The 21,383-nt window shown below is 35.0% G+C and overlaps 1 protein-coding gene across 1 annotated transcript; it reads right to left on the reverse strand.

The window, feature by feature from the left end:
* Positions 1 to 2,367: 2,367 nt before the first annotated feature.
* Positions 2,368 to 21,129, reverse strand: LOC103802742 (transportin-1-like; the record flags this gene model as incomplete). Its single annotated transcript, XM_009075265.1, has 14 exons — positions 2,368 to 2,442; positions 3,565 to 3,664; positions 7,487 to 7,607; positions 7,819 to 7,917; positions 8,831 to 8,918; positions 9,014 to 9,172; positions 9,402 to 9,509; positions 10,139 to 10,225; positions 11,688 to 11,859; positions 12,811 to 13,036; positions 14,354 to 14,506; positions 16,591 to 16,759; positions 17,419 to 17,479; positions 21,011 to 21,129. Coding segments are annotated over 14 exons (1,737 nt in total), but the record flags the coding sequence as incomplete, so codon positions are not given.
* Between the last annotated feature and the right edge of the window lie 254 nt (positions 21,130 to 21,383).

Consider the following 21,383-nt stretch of genomic DNA (forward strand, 5'->3'; position numbering starts at 1 on the left):
ATATCTGTATATGTAGTTTTAATGACTATGGTGACAATCTAGAGTTAGACTAAACATTTTGTCAATTGACACAGTTTATATGTTAAGATTACTGTGTTAACATTTTTTTCAACATATATGTTCTGGGAGGAAAGCTGAGCCAGAGTCACCACCAGCATTTGACAGAATGAATGCCTGTCAATTTGTAGCAAATACAAAAGCATCCTGTGAGAGCTGTGTTTTGAAAGAACAGGGATCCACAGCTGAAGAGAGGAAAAAACCAAATAATCAGATCTGCAGGTTTCAGTCTGAACCCTCCAATATAATAAATTAACTGAAAACTACAAAAATTGAATGATACTGTCAAAATGGTCTTAGTAATTTAGCTTGAAAACAGCAGGTTAAAAGGCAAACGTACAAAAAAACCCCAAAAGCAGGGGAAATAGCTCCTCCTAACAGAAAATAATGCAGAGTATCTAAAGTTTTGGCTTTTTGCTTTTCTTTTTTTTAAACTCGAGGGTACTCAATTGTGGAACAGTCTGTCATGAAAACATCCTCACAAAAAAGGCAATGTCAAAGTTAAAGCTCGTGGTACTGAGTTCACCCTCAACACAACTTTCTCAAGCAGAGCTGTTCTTAAACAGCATGTAGCAATAATAACATTACAGTGTCACAAGAGACCTTCCACAGGCATGTAACAATAAAGACATTACAGTGTCACAAGAGACCTTCCTAACCCAAAGAGTCTGATTAGCTAGCTGCTAAGAATGTTCAGGTACAACAAAAGGAACACTTTTCAAAAATTATCTTACAGGACAGTTTTAGCAAGTGAGCTTTAGCTACAGTCTTTGGATATCTTGCTTTTATAAAATGTGATACAATTCTTAGGGTATGTATCAGATCTCAACACTGGCAGCTCATGTATCTGTGCTCTTGGAAGGGGTATTTAATTTTCTCTTAGCTCTAGTGCTCCAAAACCAACAAACAAACCAACCAACCCACCCACTCCAAAACCCAAATGCTGGACAATCCACTAACAAGAGAAAGACATGGGGCTACAAATTTTTTTTCCCATTATTTCTAAAAGACATAATTATTGTTGGAAAATATGCAACTGGACTACAGTAATCATGTATTCGGCTAGCATAAAAACTCACTCCAAGGAAGTAATCTAAAAAATTTGTATGCCATCACTTGAAAAAAGCTTTGTCTCCTTCCTTGCATGGCAAAAAGCACAAAAAAATACACTTTAAAAAGCAAGGATGTCCTTATGCCAAGTGACCAAGAAACATTGTGTCTAGTTTGAATTCATTAGATCCCACATGGATATCCTGGAAAGAATCTGAAAAAGAGGAGCATAGCTTATTGAAGCAAGTATTGAATACTGAAGGACCAGGACAGAAACATGTACTAAAACTGCTTTGGACAATCATCACAGACATCTAGTCTGTTCTGATATGCACACTTGGCATTACTTGAAGAGGAAGTGCCAATATTGACCCATGATCCAAGTATGTACTTAGAAATATGCTCTATTTTAGTTATGAGAGGACTGTTAGCTTTTGACATACATCCTTCCTAAAACCAGAGATTATAACATATGAGGAGAGCCACACTATTGAACAGTAACAGCATCTGTTCATGAAACTGAAACAAGTTTATTTTGTTCTGGTTTTTAAACAAAGACACTAGTGCCAAAACACAATATATTACTTTCTGGGCATGACTTTATGGTTGTTTTTTTTTTTTTAAATTTTACACAAAGGCAAACAGTCCTTTTGCTTAAATTCTACTGACACTTTGTCTAGGGATGCATTCTTGGCTATTGCTGTACATTAGTTTCTTGAAGATTTGCTTATCCAAGAGGAATTCTGAGGAGGGCTAAGCAGTCCCAAAAACTTATTTTCAGCTTAAGAAAGATAAACAGATCAGGATACTTCTGGAAGATTTTTCATTTTCAATTTTCTAGATATTTCTAAAAAAAAAGTGTCTTGGGGGGGGAATCTTAAACCACACAGATCTCATTTTCTAGAAAAGAAAAAAAAGCCAGAAAAATAAGAGTCCTCGATGTGGTATAAAACTCCCTGTTCTTCCAAATGCAGTCAAAATGTAGTAGGCTGGACATTATGAAAAGCCTTTCAAATAAGATCAAGTGAGCTTTTCAATACTTTTAAAACTAATTTTGGAATAACCTGAAAGCATGCACAAAAATATAGGTAAAAAACCTTCAGATTTTTATGATGCTTTGTTTGAAAGTTTATGACCTTGCAAGAAAGCCTTCATGACCAAATATACAGTAAGTGATAATAATGGAAATAGAAAACAAGAAAGAAACAAAAGATCCAAAACAACCACAGTTCAGTTATAGTGTCATACTAGAAACATTACCTTACAGAACATGTCTCGGAGATCATCTTTTGGGCTAATCCATGATGCAACAGCATCACAAAAAAAAATAAAGTCCTATAAGATTAAACAATCACATAGATTAGAAGCCTCAAATTTATAGGTATGAAAACAATGTTCGATGTTCGTTCTATGAACTATGCGGGGTATTAAATCCGAATTCATAACTTCTTTTGGTTTTATGCCTTTATTTTCCAGCTAATTCAGACAATAATGGTAAGTAATTGTATGCTTAAGTGTATGAAAATGGAAATAGCTTAGTGTAGGAATACCTTTGTTTAATCAGACTTTTTATTAAATTGAACCCCAGTTAAAAAAAAACCCAAATCAACAAAAAAACACCTCCTCTCCTCCCACACCACACTTGTCAAACTAATTCTTTCAGTACACATTCCAAGTTTGAGAACCAAACATCTTAATCACAATCAACAAACTCAGGACCACACTCACAACTTACTTTCATGCATTTTCAGTTGGGGAAAAAAGCTGTTCTATTTCTTTAAGCAGAGCCAGAAGTTGTTTCTGGGATACACAGAATGTTTATCATACAAGTTCAAAACTAAAGCCATCCAAAATCATTATGTTTAATTCATCTGCTACTATGCATTACCTCCTACTACACCATTAAACATCAGCCTTAATGATTAAGTTAAGCTGCAAAGACTAAGGAGTAAGCCATAGTCTATATGGACTATTTAAGCAATATATCCAAAGTTGAAAGAGAATCTTCCCTACTCAAGTTTTAAGAATGAAGGGGTGGTTATTGGTTTTGGTCTGTTTCTTTTTTTAAAAGCCTAGATTGTACCTGAAAAATAGGTTTTAGTATGTCAAGTTTTTAATATACCCTCAACATAAAAAAGACTGATAGAAGTATCAAAATACAGTCCAAGTTCATTATTTACATATTCCTTGTAAATAAGACCAAAAAATGAATTTAACAATACTGTCTTTTCCTTTTCATAAGTGATAATTTCTGAAGCAGAAATTCTGAAGTATCAGGATATGTATAATTTGAAATATAACCATTTTGGCCTCCTTGATGTCTAAAATGCAGTTATAGCAAGTACTACATACAGGGAATCAACATCAAGCTAAATTTTTTCATACTCCATATACTGCTTTCACTAAATTTCACATGAGTAAAGAAAAAAGAAGTCAAAATCTATTTATGTATCTTACTTGGACTACTCCACTGGGATTGACTGAGATCATGGTACATATCCCACGGAATGCTGAATCCTTTTCCTCATTGTCTCTTATGTTTCGCAGAGAGGTGCACCTAGTAAGTTGGAGGGCAAAACTTAGCCAATTCTATTACTTTTTCATTCAATCAAGTCAGGACTCGATGAAAGTATTTGATGGAATATGTCATATTGATAAGATTATCTGAAACACTATTTTGAACACTTAGAAAGATACTTGTTGCATACAGTCTTTACTAGTATATTTTCATTAGGTATCATCTACAGAATCTTGCTTTCCTGTTGCACTATATAGTTAGAAAGTGTGACCTGTATTCCATTAAATACAAAAGAAACACATATATGAAATATTTATAGAAACTATCATTATTAGAAGCAGAACATATAATACTATCGCAGTATGAATTATGTCAGATACCACTTACAGAACAGTTATCTAACCTTTACAGCAGCAAGCTATTTTATACATAACAAGTCTAGAAACATATTCCTTACAGCAATTCAAGCCTCAGACTGAATTTTAAGTAAAGTAATGCACAGTTTAAATTTTACAGTACTTGCATGCATTTTATTATCATTCTGTTGGATTTTAAAATGCTCTTTTATAGTCAAGCTTTAACACACAAGCATGTGACAATCTTATCCCATGCATAAATTAGTCGTTAGCCACAACATAAAGAATACATGACAGCACTACTAAAAACTCACAAACCTGATAGGACAAGATTAGTCACATGGTTGGCAATGATTAAGGATTGAGATTTTGTAACCAACTGAAAATATATCTAAAAGTGAGATGAAAGAAAGAAAGAAAGAAAGAAAGAAAGAAAGAAAGAAAGAAAGAAAGAAAGAAAGAAAGAAAGAAAGAAAGAAAGAAAGAAAGAAAGAAAGAAAGAAAGAAAGAAAGAAAGAAAGAAAGAAAGAAAGAAAGAAAGAAAGAAAGAAAGAAAGAAAGAAAGAAAGAAAGAAAGAAAGAAAGAAAGAAAGAAAGAAAGAAAGAAAGAAAGAAAGAAAGAAAGAAAGAAAGAAAGAAAGAAAGAAAGAAAGAAAGAAAGAAAGAAAGAAAGAAAGAAAGAAAGAAAGAAAGAAAAAAAGAAAGAAAAAAGAAAAAAGAGGGAGAAGGAAAGAAAGAAGGAAAGCAGGAAAGCAGGAAGGAAGGAAACGCCAACCAAGACATGAGCAAATAAGGGGGAGGAGAAAAAATAAAGAAAAAACAACAAATAACTCAGAAACAGAAGCTAACAGAATCTGTATATGATAGTAAACATAAGATTTCACCAGTGCTGTTTATTACCACCCCCTGAATAAGAGGCAGTAACATATATGGTATACTCTCCAGGGCAAAAGAAAAATTAAAGAAGTAAATGAGAGAACACCTAAAACCACAATTTAAAATCCAATGGCTTTCTGATGTAAGCAGTCATTCTGCCCTCTTCAAAATCATCACTTACAGTTAATTTACCTACCATACACTTCAAAGTTTTTATTAAAAAGTACTATTATGGATACTATTGACAGAAAGGAATTAACCATTTTCAGTTTTAGTATCAAGTAGCCCTAAATATTTTATTTTTTCTAGATTTTAATGGGCCTACTATCTATCAGTAAAAATACATTTATAAACACTTTTACATTTAATACCTTGTGGTCTATCTAATACACACTAAATAGATTGAACACTCTCAAAGAGCCCCAAATATTTGCTTTCTTCATAGTCTTGCAGAGAAATTAAAGGGGTTGCTAGCTCACAACTGACTGGAGAAAATTAATTTTTTAACCCCAATATTTCTCCTGTTCAGAAAAGACTTCCTCATAAAAGTTGTATAAGAACCTGACTTCAGATACAAAAGCATAAGGACACATGAAAAGCAAAACTGCTTCTCTGAATGATTAGGTAGAGTGGTCCTTTGTTCTGAGGGCCAGACTAAAGAAAATATCATTATGCAAGTGTGTTTTAATGGTGTTTGCTCAACTCACAAAAGATTAATCTTTAGGAAAAAGAGAAGGTGGGAAATAATGTATCAAATTACTTGAAGCAAAATACATGAATAATACTAAAATCCAGCAGATTTATGTGAAGCAGAGAAAGAAAACCTATGTTCAAGTGACATACTATACAACACTAACGAACAGGCATTTCTGAACTGTTTAATGAAATATGCAATAAAGCAGATGATGCTTTCTCGAATAAGTTTAGTGTCGGATACACCAATGATTTGAAATGTACCCATTCCATGAAAGCTGCAGCTCACTGGTAACATACTATTTTGCTCAGACATTACTCAATTTCAATATGCAGTGTCTCAAACTTTTGGCAGATCTAACATAAAACTGCATTTGAAGTGATACTTTCAAATGAAAATGCACTTAAGGTTTATCTGTAAATTCTCACAGCTAGAGTCTGTACAAGGAATAGTAATTTCTATCAAAGCTTAACTTCTTGGCATGTACTGATTATTTTCTATGCATGTACTTTTACTTAAGTTGGTCTCATGTTTCCATAAGAGAAGTGTTTTCATAGCTCATTAGACAACAACCTAGTGCAGAAAGCAGTAATATTCTTGCACATACCAATGGCATACAGCACAATATCCCACAACAAACTTATAAGTGCACCATGCTCGACATTTATTTGCAGTTATGCATCTGCATTTAAAGTGACTATTAATATACTAAAAAAAGTCAGGGTTTGGATGCTTCAAACAATTCTCTAGCAGTGATGGAAGCAAACTTTTAGGTAATGAATGTTTCTCAGCTACAGATATTACACATTCATCAGTGCAGATGAAGGGGGATGGGGCAGGGGGAAAGAAAATTTATATTGCTATACTGTTCCATGGTGCATTTCATAACAAGTAATTAGCATGAAAATTATCATTTCAAAAAGCAGCAACTATAATATGCCAGACAACTAGGCAATTTTTCCTTCAAGTTCATCTTCCATGCTAAATGAGAGGGTGGGGTGTAGAGAATACTGGAGGAAAAATATGCATAGAAAGAAATCCCATTTATCTCATACTTGGCTCAAACTCAAATGTAACTAGCAGTGAATTTGCATAATTTTCAATTATGTCCACTATAATGACTATCATTTTACAAGACAGTTTTTAAATAGAAAAAAAGCCAAAAGATTCTTAATTAGTAAAATAGTAAACCAGAAACCTGTCAAATTATTAATAAAGTTTTGCTGAAGTATGGAAGGTGCTCTTCATACCAGAACATGCCCTCTATAAACGCAAAGGAACAAGCCTCAGAAATTCCAGTTCAATAAGGCACTTGGGGACTGCTTCCAATTTGGAAGGCAAAGCAGCTGGCCAGAACACAGAAATGCACATGCCACTGTTAGACTTCTTTTCAGAAATTTGTTATTAAGTGACCAGGTAATAGAAATTATACAGAATTTCAGTTATGTTGTCATAAAACTCCCATCACAGATCTAGATTTTTATGCATATTACTACAAATTAAGATTTTTTTAAAAAGTGCATTATTGTAAATTCAAAGAGATCATTATTTGTTATATATATGGCATTTATATTTGTTTCAAACACTAGACATATAAATACAGTACACATGTGTAAGGACATGCATATATCAAAATCGGTGTAAAGCCACTAAGCATTTAAGTGTTACTGCATACATTTGTCATATTGCATACATAAATAAAATTGGAAGAATAATTAAAAAGATGATAAATAAATATAAAATGTTATAAAGGTGAGAAAGCAGTAACTTTAATAATCTAGATATATGATAGATGTTTTTCTGCAAGACTGAGACTTTTAAGAGCTTCTGCAAAACAGTTGGTTTTGCTTATGAAAGCCAAATACATAGCAATAAAATAAGTCCTATTTGATTTGTTAAAATCATTAAAGAAAAAAAATCTCTAATTCCCTTCACCATAAATGGTTAAGTTTCCGGTTACCTGTGTTCTCTAACAATGTCTTTGGTGTGTTGGGTCTGTTAATTATTTCTACAAGCTGGTGCAACACCATTGGAATATAAGGCTGCATCTCTATACCTGAAACAGCCAAAAAGAAACATTGAGAAGAAAATTACCATTAATATACATAATCTATTTAGATCTGGTACACTGAACTTACTGTCAAGGACAAGAATGTAAAATTAATTTAAATTTTAAACATGAAAGCATCACTAAAAATAAATAAACCCCTCCCAACCCAGACAAACCATTCTAAATATGCAAATATTCAAAGAAAAAAAAATCTTACCCATCTGAATGGAGATTTCTCCAATTGCCCAGGTGGCATTGTTACACACAGAAATGAATTCAGGGTTTAGATTTGTTCCCAAAATGGGCATGAAATCAGCTAGAAAGGACAACATTTTAAAATCTCATCACACAATACAACCATCTTGTTCCATTACTGTAAGGGGAGGGAGTTTTTAAAATAATCATGTAAGCATATTTAAATTCTCATAAAGCATTACACCTGAATTAACAAGAGCTGTATTTTTGCTATATATCAGATTAACCTGGATGATACAGCCTAAGTGGATCAATGCTAATGTGGATCAATGCTAATATTTTCAAATAATGATTTAAAATATTTTAACAGATTTTACACTTATGTAACTCTAGAAACCTTTTTTATCCCCTTCCCAGAAGTGAAGAAAGAAAAGGCACACCTGGATAGCTATGTATTTAGCTGTGCTAAAAAAAAAAAAATTACCAACCCCCCCCCCAACAAACAAACACCCCTTTCAACAACAAAACCAAAAAACCCACCAAACACAACACCAACCCCCAAAAAAACAACCAACAGCCAACAACAATTAAGCCTAGAAGGTAAATCACAGCCTTAATTAAACTTTATTTGGCAGATGTTATAATCTATCTTCGTGACTAATATTTCACTAAGATTTAAATTCCAAGCCTATCCAAGCATTCATAGATTCTAGTAGAAGAAAAAAATCGACAAATTCTCGAATTTACCAAAGAAAGCAACTGTTCTAATTGAAGTCTAAGTACATCTGTTTTGCTGTATTCCAGCACAACAGGAAGCATGTTAATATTATAAAAATCAAGCGGCAAAATGCACTTTTGCACTGTCTACAAAAAGAACCGCACATCTTAAACAAACACACCCTTGATGATAAAGGAAAATGAAAACTTACAACACCATGACAAGGCAAGCCACAGAAAAGAGAACTTAATGGCTAAACCAGCCTCTTGTGAGTTTGTAAAACAAGTTAATTATTTAATATGTAAAAGAAACATACCGATGCAAGGTTTAACATGCTGAAAACACGCCTTTGTCAGATCACCTAACAATGCAAAAGAACTCTGCCGTACCTCAGGCATTTTATCCTAAAGAGAGGAAGAAAAAAACCTGACAGTTCTAGAAGTGTTTCCGATTCTCTTAAGAAAGAAAATTCTTGGATTAAACAGGTTACTCATCTCACCTGCATGCATTGGTACATTAGTGTCAGGATATTGCTGCAAGCCACTAGCTGTTCAATGTTGCTTCCAAGTCCTTCAGCTAAACCACTGAGTAAATCAAGAGCCACAATCATGAAATCTTTATCTGGAGCCTCATATTGGTCTGGCTGAGCATTGTGCAACTGCAACAAACAATTATGCATTTTCAAAATGAGTATTAGATTTTCTCTGGGATATACATAAAAGTGCAAGCAAAACAAACAAACAAGAAATTAGTTTCAGAACTGCAGCTTCATTTAGATATTCAGTAGTGAATACTACAAATATCTCTGCAAACCTGTAACTTTACATAGTTAATACATTGGTTTAAGGAGATATTCTGAAAACATTGGAATAGCAATAGAAAAATACCATGGCTTGTGCAAGAGTCTTCTGCACCAGATTTACACAACGCTGGTACACAGGTTCACAGTATGGAAGGAAGCCAGATTGCAAGGCAGTAGCAACTGACGACAGGCACTGGAATAAAATAAAGATTAGCTGAGCCAAGGCAATTATCAGCTAATTGTTACTCTCTCTTACATATGTCAGTTGAGAAAATTTTTCAGGAGCAGCATCTTCTTTAAAGTGGCCAAGACAGTTCGTATGAAGACAGTTACTATAATTCAGCTAGCACTTACACTAAACTTCAATATCCTGACAATGTACAGGCCCTAACACTACCCAAGTGTTATGAAACAAATTTCTCTAGACGTGTTTTCCTGCTTCACACTTGGAAAGTACAGAGAATTGACTACATTGTCTGGTTCATACCTTCAGCCTGTCAGTAATTGCTTTAATGGAGGGATGAAGGGAGAGCGAGAGAGAGAGAGAGAAGACAAGAACAGGGATGGAACAAATTTTAAAAAAAGCAAACCAAAGAAAACACTCAAGAATGGCAGGAAAAAAAATCTAAAAAATTTCTGCTAAACCTAATGACATTTCCTCAGTCACAAAATTTCCTGGCTATTGTCATAATATCTTCTCCATAATGGGAAATACCTAACACTGCCAGCTTTTATAGTCACACTTCCTAGTAGGAGCATCCTTAGTAAAAGGGGCAATTCCTAAAAGAAGTTGATAAAGCATATTCAAATTTTAACATTTACCTCTAATAAAGGGAAAAGATCTTTATCTTCATCCTTCAACATGTTCCACTTCTGGATTAATGGAGGCATTAGCATCTGAATATATTCCTGTTTAAGATTAAAATGCATCAGCTACTGAAACACTCAATTGCATACTAGTTTATTTCAAAGCTAGAAAATTGATATATTAAGAATTGATATATTCTACTTTTTCAGCAAAATAAAATTGATATACTGTAATTTAATAATTGCTGCAATATGTAGAAGTAGTCTAATATTAGAACTTAAAATGTGTCTTTTTTTTCTGAAGTACATAAGTACTTTTGCAGAATTAATATTTTCCTCCATGTTTGGCTTCAGTCTAGCAACTTTTAATAGCTGCCTGGGTCATTACAAATCTATAGGATTGACTCAGGGGCTACAGAAAATGTTTTCACCAGCAATGCAATCTGGCTGTGCATCTGCCACCTGCTTTTCTCAACCATCTCCCATTGCCCTGATGCTACAACCCCCCAAGTTCCTGAAACCTCTCCCTCAATCAACTACCCATCCATGAAGAAAGTAATTTTCTATCCTTCCAGAAGGGTGCATTTACCAATTCTGTATAAAATGTTGCATCTTCCCTACGACTGCTGTCACAGTCACAAGGACATTAAGCAAGGCATCCCTGTAGTACTGCTGCTCCCAGAAAGTATCCAAAAAGACAACAGATGCTGCCAGCTAATGCTATGTCCAAAGATACAATATTATAAGTGACTGAAGAAAGTCCCACCATCACCAAGAGCTGTCATTTAGCTTCCTCCTGGTCCTGTCAAAAGTCAAGCTGGCCAGGGCCAGAGAGAGATTGGAACAGATGTCCTTTGATGGTGTGGAGTCTTGAATGGTAAGTAAAATGCCATGGCAACAACCCAAATTGTTTTATTCTAGTTTGTCTATGTCATGTGAAGCACTATAGAGGAATAAAGCAAATTTCAACAGCCATCATAAGATGCACGTGACATGTATGTATATCCTATTAATGAATATACGTACACTACAAAAAACCCACTACATTTGTCTGTGTTATCTGTGCTTTGCCCAAAGGATTCTGTGCTTTTAGATAAAATGCAAATCTGTCCCACTCTCGGATAAAGCAATTTCTAATGATGTGCTTTGATGTATTGGAAAGACACTCAGAGCAGCTTTGCTATACTGAAAATGTTTACAAACAACAACAACAAAAAAGTAATTAGAAATTAGCACACACATTCCACCAATTTCTTTAAAGTCCCATTTCATATCTATATTGATATATACCTCCTTTGAGCTGAAAAATTTTGAGAATGAGGAAAAAAAAGTCACAATAATGAGAAGCACATTTCACAAGCCACCAAACACAATTGTTTATTCAAAATGGGGAATATTTGTGCAGTGGGAAAATTACATACAGTCTATGCATTTTACATGTAAATATTTATTATTATTGAAGCCAGCATTTCTGGTTTATAACATATAAAGCACACGACAAAAACTACCAAAACAGTTTTTCAATATATGATGAGTATTTCTACAGAACATAAGGTATACTCACTGGTTTATTTAGATGATGTCCTACAGAATCTGCTAGAGTTCCTATAGCATCATAAAGAATGAGCAGGTTTTTATGCTGGTATTTGCTAAATGCGAAGACCAAAGTGTCAAGTATATATGCAAGATAAGGAACAAGCTCTGTACAAGCCTCCTCTTCTAGAGTAGCAAAGGCACTGAATGACAAAAAACCCACCCCAAACAGGTCAGTCAGTATCTTGGAAAAAACAAAACAAGACCACCCCAAAATGTCCCGCACTACCCATTCCTGTTTAAACAAAGAACTGTATTCAGTCCTCAAATTCATCCAAGGTATGTTTTCAAAATGATATTACTGAGACAAACTCAATCTATTCCGATTGAACACAAAGATTCAGCTCTTACACTGTGATGAGCAAAATATATTAAAAATATTCCTATAAAACCTTTTATGTATACATGCTACCGATCTAATCCTGCTGTATGAAGAAACTTTCCTGGCAGTCTGCTGTGTACACTCCTGCCCCACACAAACTGACATGTAAAAGCTTTATTTGCTGAGCTTCCTGCACAAGAGGTGCACTCATTCCTTTAATGGTGTGTTAATTCTGGGTTTTTTAATATCTGGAAACAAGGGAGAAAAGGAAATCTTACCTCCAAGGATCTCTTTTCAAGAGAAAGGGAATATCCCTTGAAAAAACTGTAACCCAAATGTTTTGGTAGTCCTGACCTAAATATAAACATTGCTAATGTAACAATAGGATAGTTTTCCTTTGTCATCAGTATTTACCTTGTTCATTGGCCTATAAAAGTCAATCTCTGGTCAATGAAACTTCAAATATTGAAAAAAAACAGGTGTCACATACAGATAATTTATTTTACTGCAATAGATATTTTAGCTTGACTATTCATATATTCTAAAAACAAACTTGACAAGAGAGACAAATTATCTGTTTTCATTTTATTACAACTCAGAGTAATTTGTGACAACTTCAGAAGAAGCTGAACCTACTCCAATTTAAACAGAAAAAATAAAATACACAAAGAGCTAGAAATGGAGTTATACATTCATCAATAAAGGCATTAAAATATTTTCCCATGAAAAAGCAGTGTCATGGATGATACTTTTTGTTTAAGCTTTAGCTCACCTGCAGGCAGCTTCTTGTACTCTCTTGTTGCTATCCAGAATGCGCTTTAGCAACTCAGTCATTAACGGCTTCAAGTATGTGTCTGGGGGTTGACTAACTACCCAGTGTGCATAGCGACTAAGAGTCCAGCAAGTAATGGAGCGCACAAGAGCCTTTTTATTAGAGAGGCACTGAATAAGATGAGGGATCAGCTCAGGAAGATATGGAATCATACCCTGCATGCAGCCTAGAAGGAAAAATATAGCCATTACAGTATGAGAATTAGAAAACAATAGAACTTTTTGTTATTTCCTAGAAGGGACATATTTTTATCCTCTATCATGCAGTAATAAGTAATGGAGCGCACAAGAGCCTTTTTATTAGAGAGGCACTGAATAAGATGAGGGATCAGCTCAGGAAGATATGGAATCATACCCTGCATGCAGCCTAGAAGGAAAAATATAGCCATTACAGTATGAGAATTAGAAAACAATAGAACTTTTTGTTATTTCCTAGAAGGGACATATTTTTATCCTCTATCATGCAGTAATACATTTTACCAATATACAAAGTAAGCCTACCTAATTTATGTTAAGTCCTAAAAAGAAACCACAACATAAACAGTAATTAAAATCCCCAATCAATTTTACATTCATTCAAACTACATTTCTGCTTCAATGTTTCCCCAATCCCCAGAAATTCTGCTTTAATAAATGGAGCATAGCAAGAACATCCAAATAAAATTAAAGTCTTATGCCAGTCTACTCACGAGTGACCAAAACAAGTAGAGAAAGATTAGGCCTTGATAACAAATCATCACATCATTAAAAAAGATTCCTTAAGAAATTTAATTTTCTTGTTTTCTCCTAATATCACACAAATACTGACCAACAATGAAAGCTACACACTTCAAATCAGCAAGGGCAGTAATACACTGAGATTTGCCAGAAGTACCATTGCTTGACTTGAAATCAAAACCAACAAAAATGCTTTCTAACAACAAAGGAAACATATGTTCACTAGGCACTGTAGGAAAAGATAGATAATCCAGGCATGAACCCAAATATATTCCTTTAGTTTGCAAAATGGACAGAGATGATGGAAATACAGGCAAAAAGCCAAGACTGTAAGTAAATTTAAAAAAATGGAAGTCAGCACATTTAAAGCAGAGAACCATCCACAAAAAGCAACTCAGGGCACTCCAGTCACAGGACTGGTCTTCTCCATTTCTGAAAACACTGAATGAAATGGAAATATTCCTGTTGCACCAAATTGAGGTAGTACTTCATGAGAGACCAATAAATATATGCTACAGAGTTAAGAAAGGGAGGAATAAAAGAAATTATCTAAGATATTTAAGCCTCTGAAAAATGCACAGATTTAAAAATGAAAAATTAAGTAAGTAACTGCAGGCATCAACTAGTAGATGTAGAAATTAATCACTAAAATCAAATCAGCTAAGGACATATACTTGCTTGCACAAATAAATTCACCTAGAAGGGATCACAGAGCTTCTATAGAACCAATCAAAAATTCAGCAACTTGATATACACTGCTGTCTTACCTTCAGCAATTGCTCCAAGAACAAGGATACCAGATTCTTTAACTATCCATTCAGGATGGAAAAGCAATTCCTTCAAAAGGGGCAAGATGTGCAGCAGAAGTTCATCACGAAATACATTAGCCAGGACATCTAGAGCAGCAGCAGAACATTTCCCTAGGGGAATTAACAGTGTCAATCTGCTTATTATACAAGCAGTTGTAGCTAGACAGTATGAGCCTCATTTTAAATTTGAGCTGCCAAGGCATCAGGAGGAAAGATACTTCAATTTCATTACAATTCACAGGGATCCACTGTGCTCTGGAACAAAGCCATGGCCCTTAGAAAGCCAATTTTGCAGCATTTTTATAGCCACTAAAAGGACTTATACACTAGGGATATTAAAACACTCACTGACAGGAACCACATCATTATATTGCAACATTATATACACTACATAATTTCAGGATGGTGTAACACTACAAAGTAGGGAAGGTTTGTGACATGAATGCAACATACTGGAGAAATTAAGGAGAAATAACAAAAAAATACTAGCAAGTGATTAAAAAGAAAATGTTCAAACATGATCCATGTCTCAAAGCAAAAAAATAAAAGGCAAAATCATCAATCTCTAGAGGCTGAAAGAAATTCTCTGACCTCTGCTCTGAGCTTTTACATCTTACTCCTAAATCCATGATGCACCAATACAAATAACACTACTTTGAAATTTGTTTGAAAGTTTTTTATCTCATATTTTTAGCACACAAAAGTTCATAAAAGAACAACTTCAAAACATGATTCAGAAATCCTTACTCTGTTTTTCTGCTGTGGTGCTGTCATGTCTAGACAAATAATGCTAAGATGGATTTATAAAGAATGCTCATATTACAGAATTTATACTGCATTTGCTTTTTATGATCTCAGTTCCTTCTTAATCTGTCAGAAATGATCCAACTGAAAGAAAAGTATATATAAAACAGGTAATCAGGCAAAATATACATGGCAAATGTAGCATGCAAAAATTCTAAATTGGATTTAAACTGCTAGTGAGTCCAAACAAGACAGATAATTTTTCAGCTGGGAAGTAGAACTATCAGAATAGATAATAAATACAATTTTTTTTAACTCTGCTTCTAGATGATGTCCAACAGGTTTGAATAAAACAAAACATGAGCCCTCAACTCAGAGCAGATCTCCAATGAAAAACAATAATAAACAGCACAGATTCCCCAAGACCAGCACCTGCTGCTTTCAGTTTAGACTGTTTCAGCTTTCTACTAGTGGAAAAAAAGGTGCGCTCCCATATGTAGTTACCAGGTCTCATTAGTAACCAATGCTGCTAACTGTCAGACTGCTGACGTTTCCTCTCTGTTCAAATTAGAAGTCAAATATAGAACACTGGATAAGAAATAAGGCACACAATTCTGAAATTCAGATAATCCAAATTCTCTCAAGTCCAGATGACATGCATCAAAACAGATTTCTTGACTGTTCTGTTCTCTCTCTTTCCTAGTCAGCTTTAGCTTCCTCATCTTCTTAATCAAAACTGTGGATGACAGAGCACCTTCTGTCATTTCAGCTATGTTTTCCAGAAAATATTGATTTAATTCTGAAATCTACACACAATGACTACATGAACAGCATTATAAATTTATAACTATAAAAAAGATACTTTACAAACATATTTGTGCTTTTTGTCTTCTAAAAAAAAAGAATTTTAAAAGTTTAGATATGTCTCAAAGTTGTTTGATTCATAAGCTTCAAGGTACATTCACCTGTACTACATCTGAACTACTGGTAATGACTGTCAGTAGTAGCATGTTCAAATGGAGGAAAAAAAATTGAACACACAAACCAGATTTAGAGTTAAGTCTTTAGTAAAAGAAAGCATTATTAAGCTAAGAACAAGGAGTAAGAGTTTTTAAATAAAGTGATACATGTTTTGTACTACCTTGTAGAATTAAAAATAAAATTCAAAATCCAAAGCTTCTGTTGAATTGCATCCAGTAGATGTTTGAAGCTCTACCGGCCATATTCAAAATACGTTTACAGGCTAGATTTTTCAATACCGTTACATAGCCAAAAAATGACCGGAAAGGCTCCCCCTCTGCCCCAACTATCAATTATATCAGCAGATAGTTCTTTTTCTATTCAAAAGCAAAGCCTCAGTACTCCTATACACAAACTCCTCTTTTTACTGTGGTTCTTGTATTATGCAAGTAGCTATATTTTAAAACATTTTACACATTACTTTGACATACTTAAATTCCAGTCAGAAATAGTATCATCATCATCAAGTTCATTGTAATCATCATCATCATCTTCAATATGATCTTCTTCATGTTGCTGAGCTACTGTCCGTGATCGATGAAAACGAGGTCTTATGTCCTGTTCACTATCTGGAATAGCTTCATCTTCTTCAACATCCCCCTGTCAAAAAATGTTTTATCAGATAAACTAGTGCAACTATATTGCTCAACGAAATTAACAATGTAGCGTAAGTTTTAGTTCAATATTTCATAAACGTGAAAGTTTCACATCCAACTTGTGCTGTTCAGCTAACTAAAAATGCCATTGTTCCTGCATTCTGATAAAGTATTTACCAGAAAACTTTCAGGAAAATAGAAGCAACAGAAGCAATCTCACAAAAAAAGCACAAAGTACCCTTCTCCTTAAGAAATTACTCTTGATTGGAAGGAATGAGAAGGATAGAGAAATTCTAGTGCACAGACACATTCTAAAATGTTGTGATAGAAAAAGCTGTGTAGTTCAAGCTAGAAGGGCATAAAAATTAATTCTGATAATTTTTTTCAGGCTGCTTTGCTACAGTAATTCATGGGTAAAAGTATCCCAGCTCTGCCAAAGTCAGGGAAGGAGATGGGGCAAAACAGGAAAGTCCACAGATTATTTTCCAACAAACATGGTAGTAATCACATTTAGTTTTTGGAACAGCACACCTTGCCTCAGAAAGCTAAATCTCCATTGAACAGATGGCAGACCAGATCTGGCCTACCAGCTCAATCATTCTGATTTACAAGTCAGAAGCTAACCAGATATACTTACTGAGTATAAAAGAAAGGAATGCTTACCTTCAACAGAATAATATCGATCTCTGAATATTTCATACCATTTACCAGCACAGGTATCAGTCTACAAAGAAATATTGATACGTGTCAAGAAGGAATACCCTGGTAACTACAGGCCTGTCAATCTCACTTCATCACCTGGTAAAATTATGGGGAAAGTTATTTTGGGATGTATTGAAAACTACTTGAGAGATGATGCAGTCATTGGTCACAGCCAGCACAGGTTCACAAGGGGAGAGTCCTGTTTAACCAACTTAATTTCCTTTTAGAACAAGGTCACCCATCTAGCTGACTATGGGAAGCCAGTAGATGTGAGGGGTTCTTTTATTTTTGGCAAAGCTTGCAATACTGTCACTCACAGTATCCTTCTGCACAAAATGTCCAGCACACAGCTAGACAAGTCCATAATAGATTGGGTGAACAATTGGCTGATGGGACAGGCTCAAAGAATTATAGCAAATGGGGTCACATCAGGCTGGCAAATGGTCACCAGTGGGGTTCCCCAGGCCTCAATTTTAGGGCCAGTGCTCTTTAATGTTTTTAAAATGATCTGGATGCAGGAATGAAATTTACATTAAGTAAGTTTGGCAATGACACTAAACTAGGTGGAGCTGTGGATTCCCTTGAGGGTAGAGAGGCCCTGCAGAGAGATCTGGATAGTCTAGAGAGCTGGGCAATCAACAACTGTATGGAATTTAACAAAGACAAGTGCTGGATTCTGCAACTGGGACAGGGCAGCCCTGGATGTATGGACAGATTTGGGAACGAGAGCCTGGAGAGCAGTGTTGCAGAACGGGACCTGTGGGTCCTGGTCAACGGCAAGTTGAATATGAGTCAGCAGTGTGCCCTGGCAGCCAGGAGGGCCAACCATGTCCCGGGGGTGCATCAAGGCACAGCATTGCCAGCCAGTCGAGGGAGGGGATTGTTCCACTCTACTCTGCGCTGATGCGGCCTCACCTCGAGTACTGTATGCAGTTGTGGGAGCCACAATATAAGAAAGATATAAAGCTATTAGAGAGCATCCAAAGGAAGGCCACGAAGATGGTTAAAGGTCTGGAGGGCAAGACTTATGAGGAGCAGCTGAGGTCACTTGGCTTGTTCAGCTTGGAGAAGAGAAGGCTGAGGGGTGACCTCATAGCAGTCTACAACTTCCTCAAGGAGGGCAGTGGAGGGGGATGTGCTGATCTGCTCTCTCTGGTGACCACCAATAGGACATGAGGAAATGGAATGAAGCTGTATCAGGGCAAGTTCAGATTGGACATTAGGAAAAGTTTCTTTGCTGAGAGGGTGGTTGGGTCACTGGAATGGACTCCCTAGAGAAGTGGCCATGGCAGCAAGCCTGACAAGAGTTCAAGGAGCATCAGTGTTAGTCCTGTGAAAAGCGGGGAGTTGGACTTGATGATCCTTATGGGTCCCTTGCAACTCAAGAGATTCTATGATTCTATGTCAAAATAACACATAAATAAAGTGATCTGGTTTTCAGTTATCTGGTCCATAATTTTGGCTTTAACCACACTCTCCCAACAACAACAACAACAACAACAACAACAAAACCCAGACAAAACCTTAGCCTGATAACAAAGTATCTTAACAATGCTCCATTTCATGAGATTCATAAATACTTTTAAATCTGAAAAAGTGCTAATTTCTAACTAGATTTACTAACTAGATTTCTAACTAGAGTTAATTTTTAGAGTTAACTCTTGAGTTTTACACTTTAAAACCAGGATATTCTTCCACATGATGAAATCTAATTTGAAGCACCTTTCAGAAATTAAGTCAAAAGCTTTTCAGTAAGAATTCACACTTCCAAAATATGCTTGATAAACAAGTTATTAAGTTGGATCTCATGTATTTTCCTATGTATGTTTCATCTATGTCATAAGTAATACAACTTGCAATTGAACTCTGTTAAAGTCATACTTTCACAAATACATATTAAAACCTGCTTTTTGTCAATACCTTTGACAGTGACTCCGAGCAGCTGAAATCACTCATTCTCAACAATTACATTCTGAACTTTTAATGAAAGAATAGTAAGTATTTGAATTAACACCCATTACTCGGCATTTCTGCAGCATACTTCATGAAGTATGCAGGAGCTATATATTTTATAAGAAAGCCTACAGGAACAAAATGGAACAAAATATTAAACAGGCTTTTAGAAGATCTTGCCCCACTTAATCTAACATAAAAAAATTAAGATCATCATTAAGTATCAACAAATTTATATAGCTCCCTAGTCAAAAAGGACTCACCAACAAACAAGTTGCTTTCAGCAAATATGATATTGAAAGATATGTAATGTTATCCTTATATGTTTTACTAGAAATTTAAAAGCTCCTTAAAGAAACCCACAAAAAGCAAGGATGAAGCTGTTGCAATGTTAATGTTCATATAGACCAGAAGAGGTTTACAAATTATACTGAGAAGGTGACTAGTATTAATATGTGCATTGGGAAAGAAGTAGGTAGAATCATGATCTGTGCTACAATTCTTTTGCATTTTGAGCTATAAGAGTAGGATTTAAGTAAAAATATTTTAAAGCTTAAAAGTAATTTCTCATAACATTGGTTCTTCTGTTTTCAACTCCTATTCTTGTACTGGTACAGCAGGTGTTTGAATCTCAATTCTCTGTTTTCTAAATGCCTATGAAAACTGAAATTTGGAAACCCACCGTTTTTAAAAAAAAGTTGCTTTACATCTAAAATGGTCATTTTTGCTGAAAATAATGCATCTCTTCTCTCAACATTTTAACTGAAAGGACAGAATCACAGACAGAACTGCTCTAGTATTTTCAGAAACCTTCTATGCATATATCAAAAATAGGGTGTCCATTTACTGGGAACACTGAAGAATGTGTTTCCTATTCCAAAAGTCTTTAGATTAGTCTGGAAATAAGTTATTAGCACTGCTGCAGCCATGCAGATGTTTAAATGTCAAACATGGATATTCAATTCCCATTTAAACAAGGATCTACATTTTAAGGCTTAGGATAACTTTTTGAAGCTAACAAAAAAGTTTTTGAAACTTAAAATACTACTGTCAGTCTGAGGAATCACAAAGAAACACATTATACATGCTTTCAAGTTTAAATTGCCATGGCAATTGATATGTAATTGATTCCTAAATCTAAATGATCTTGTAATTTTGTTATGTTTTTCATAAAAATGGGGAACCCCTGGCATGACTATGCACATAGAAGCATTGCACAGAAATGCTCACAATAGCAGCTGTCAAGACATGTTCATGGTACACCAGATATTACAAGTAATGTCATTGTGGAGATATTTAAGCTTAAACACATTAGTGCACATTTGCATTTGTCTGATACTTAACAGGCTGTTAAGCCTGAGGTAAAGTATGAGTAACACAGTTTAGGTTGCTTCTGGAGCCAAGTCTGAAATCCTCAGAAGTCTTTTCAGTCATCTCTGGGCTACAGCCATTTTTAATATGCACAAGAACCAGCTACAAGAATTCCTTCTAAGCATATGGCAACCTAGATACAGTCTCTATAAGAGTAACCATGAAAAGGTCAACTGGAAGTTTCAAGATGACTATTTTAAAATAACTAGTTCTAATTCTCAATACTTACTTAGTAAGATGCCGACATAATACATCTTTACATATTGGCTGTTCAGCCAAAGTCAGCCAAAATTCGCAAGCCTCCAGAGCAACATTTTCATCTTGGTCCTGGGTCCTTTGAAGCATATACTACACAAAAAAAAAAACAACCCAAACTTGTATAAGTTTTAAGTGAAGAAGCTATCAACATTGCAAAGCATATTTTCAAAAACAGACGATGCTAGCAGAGTAATTTTTTTCTTTGAGATGAGGGGAAGAAACAGATATAAGAGACTACTTAAGGGTATGGTGAAAATAAGCCAAGAGACTTATTTCTGAACACTAGATGTCCTGGTTTGGGCTGAAACAGAGATAGCTTTCTTCACAGTGGCTAGTATGGGGCA

The sequence above is a fragment of the Acanthisitta chloris genome, unplaced genomic scaffold (assembly GCF_000695815.1).
Source record: "Acanthisitta chloris isolate BGI_N310 unplaced genomic scaffold, ASM69581v1 scaffold3375, whole genome shotgun sequence".
Classification (NCBI taxonomy): Eukaryota; Metazoa; Chordata; class Aves; order Passeriformes; family Acanthisittidae; genus Acanthisitta; species Acanthisitta chloris.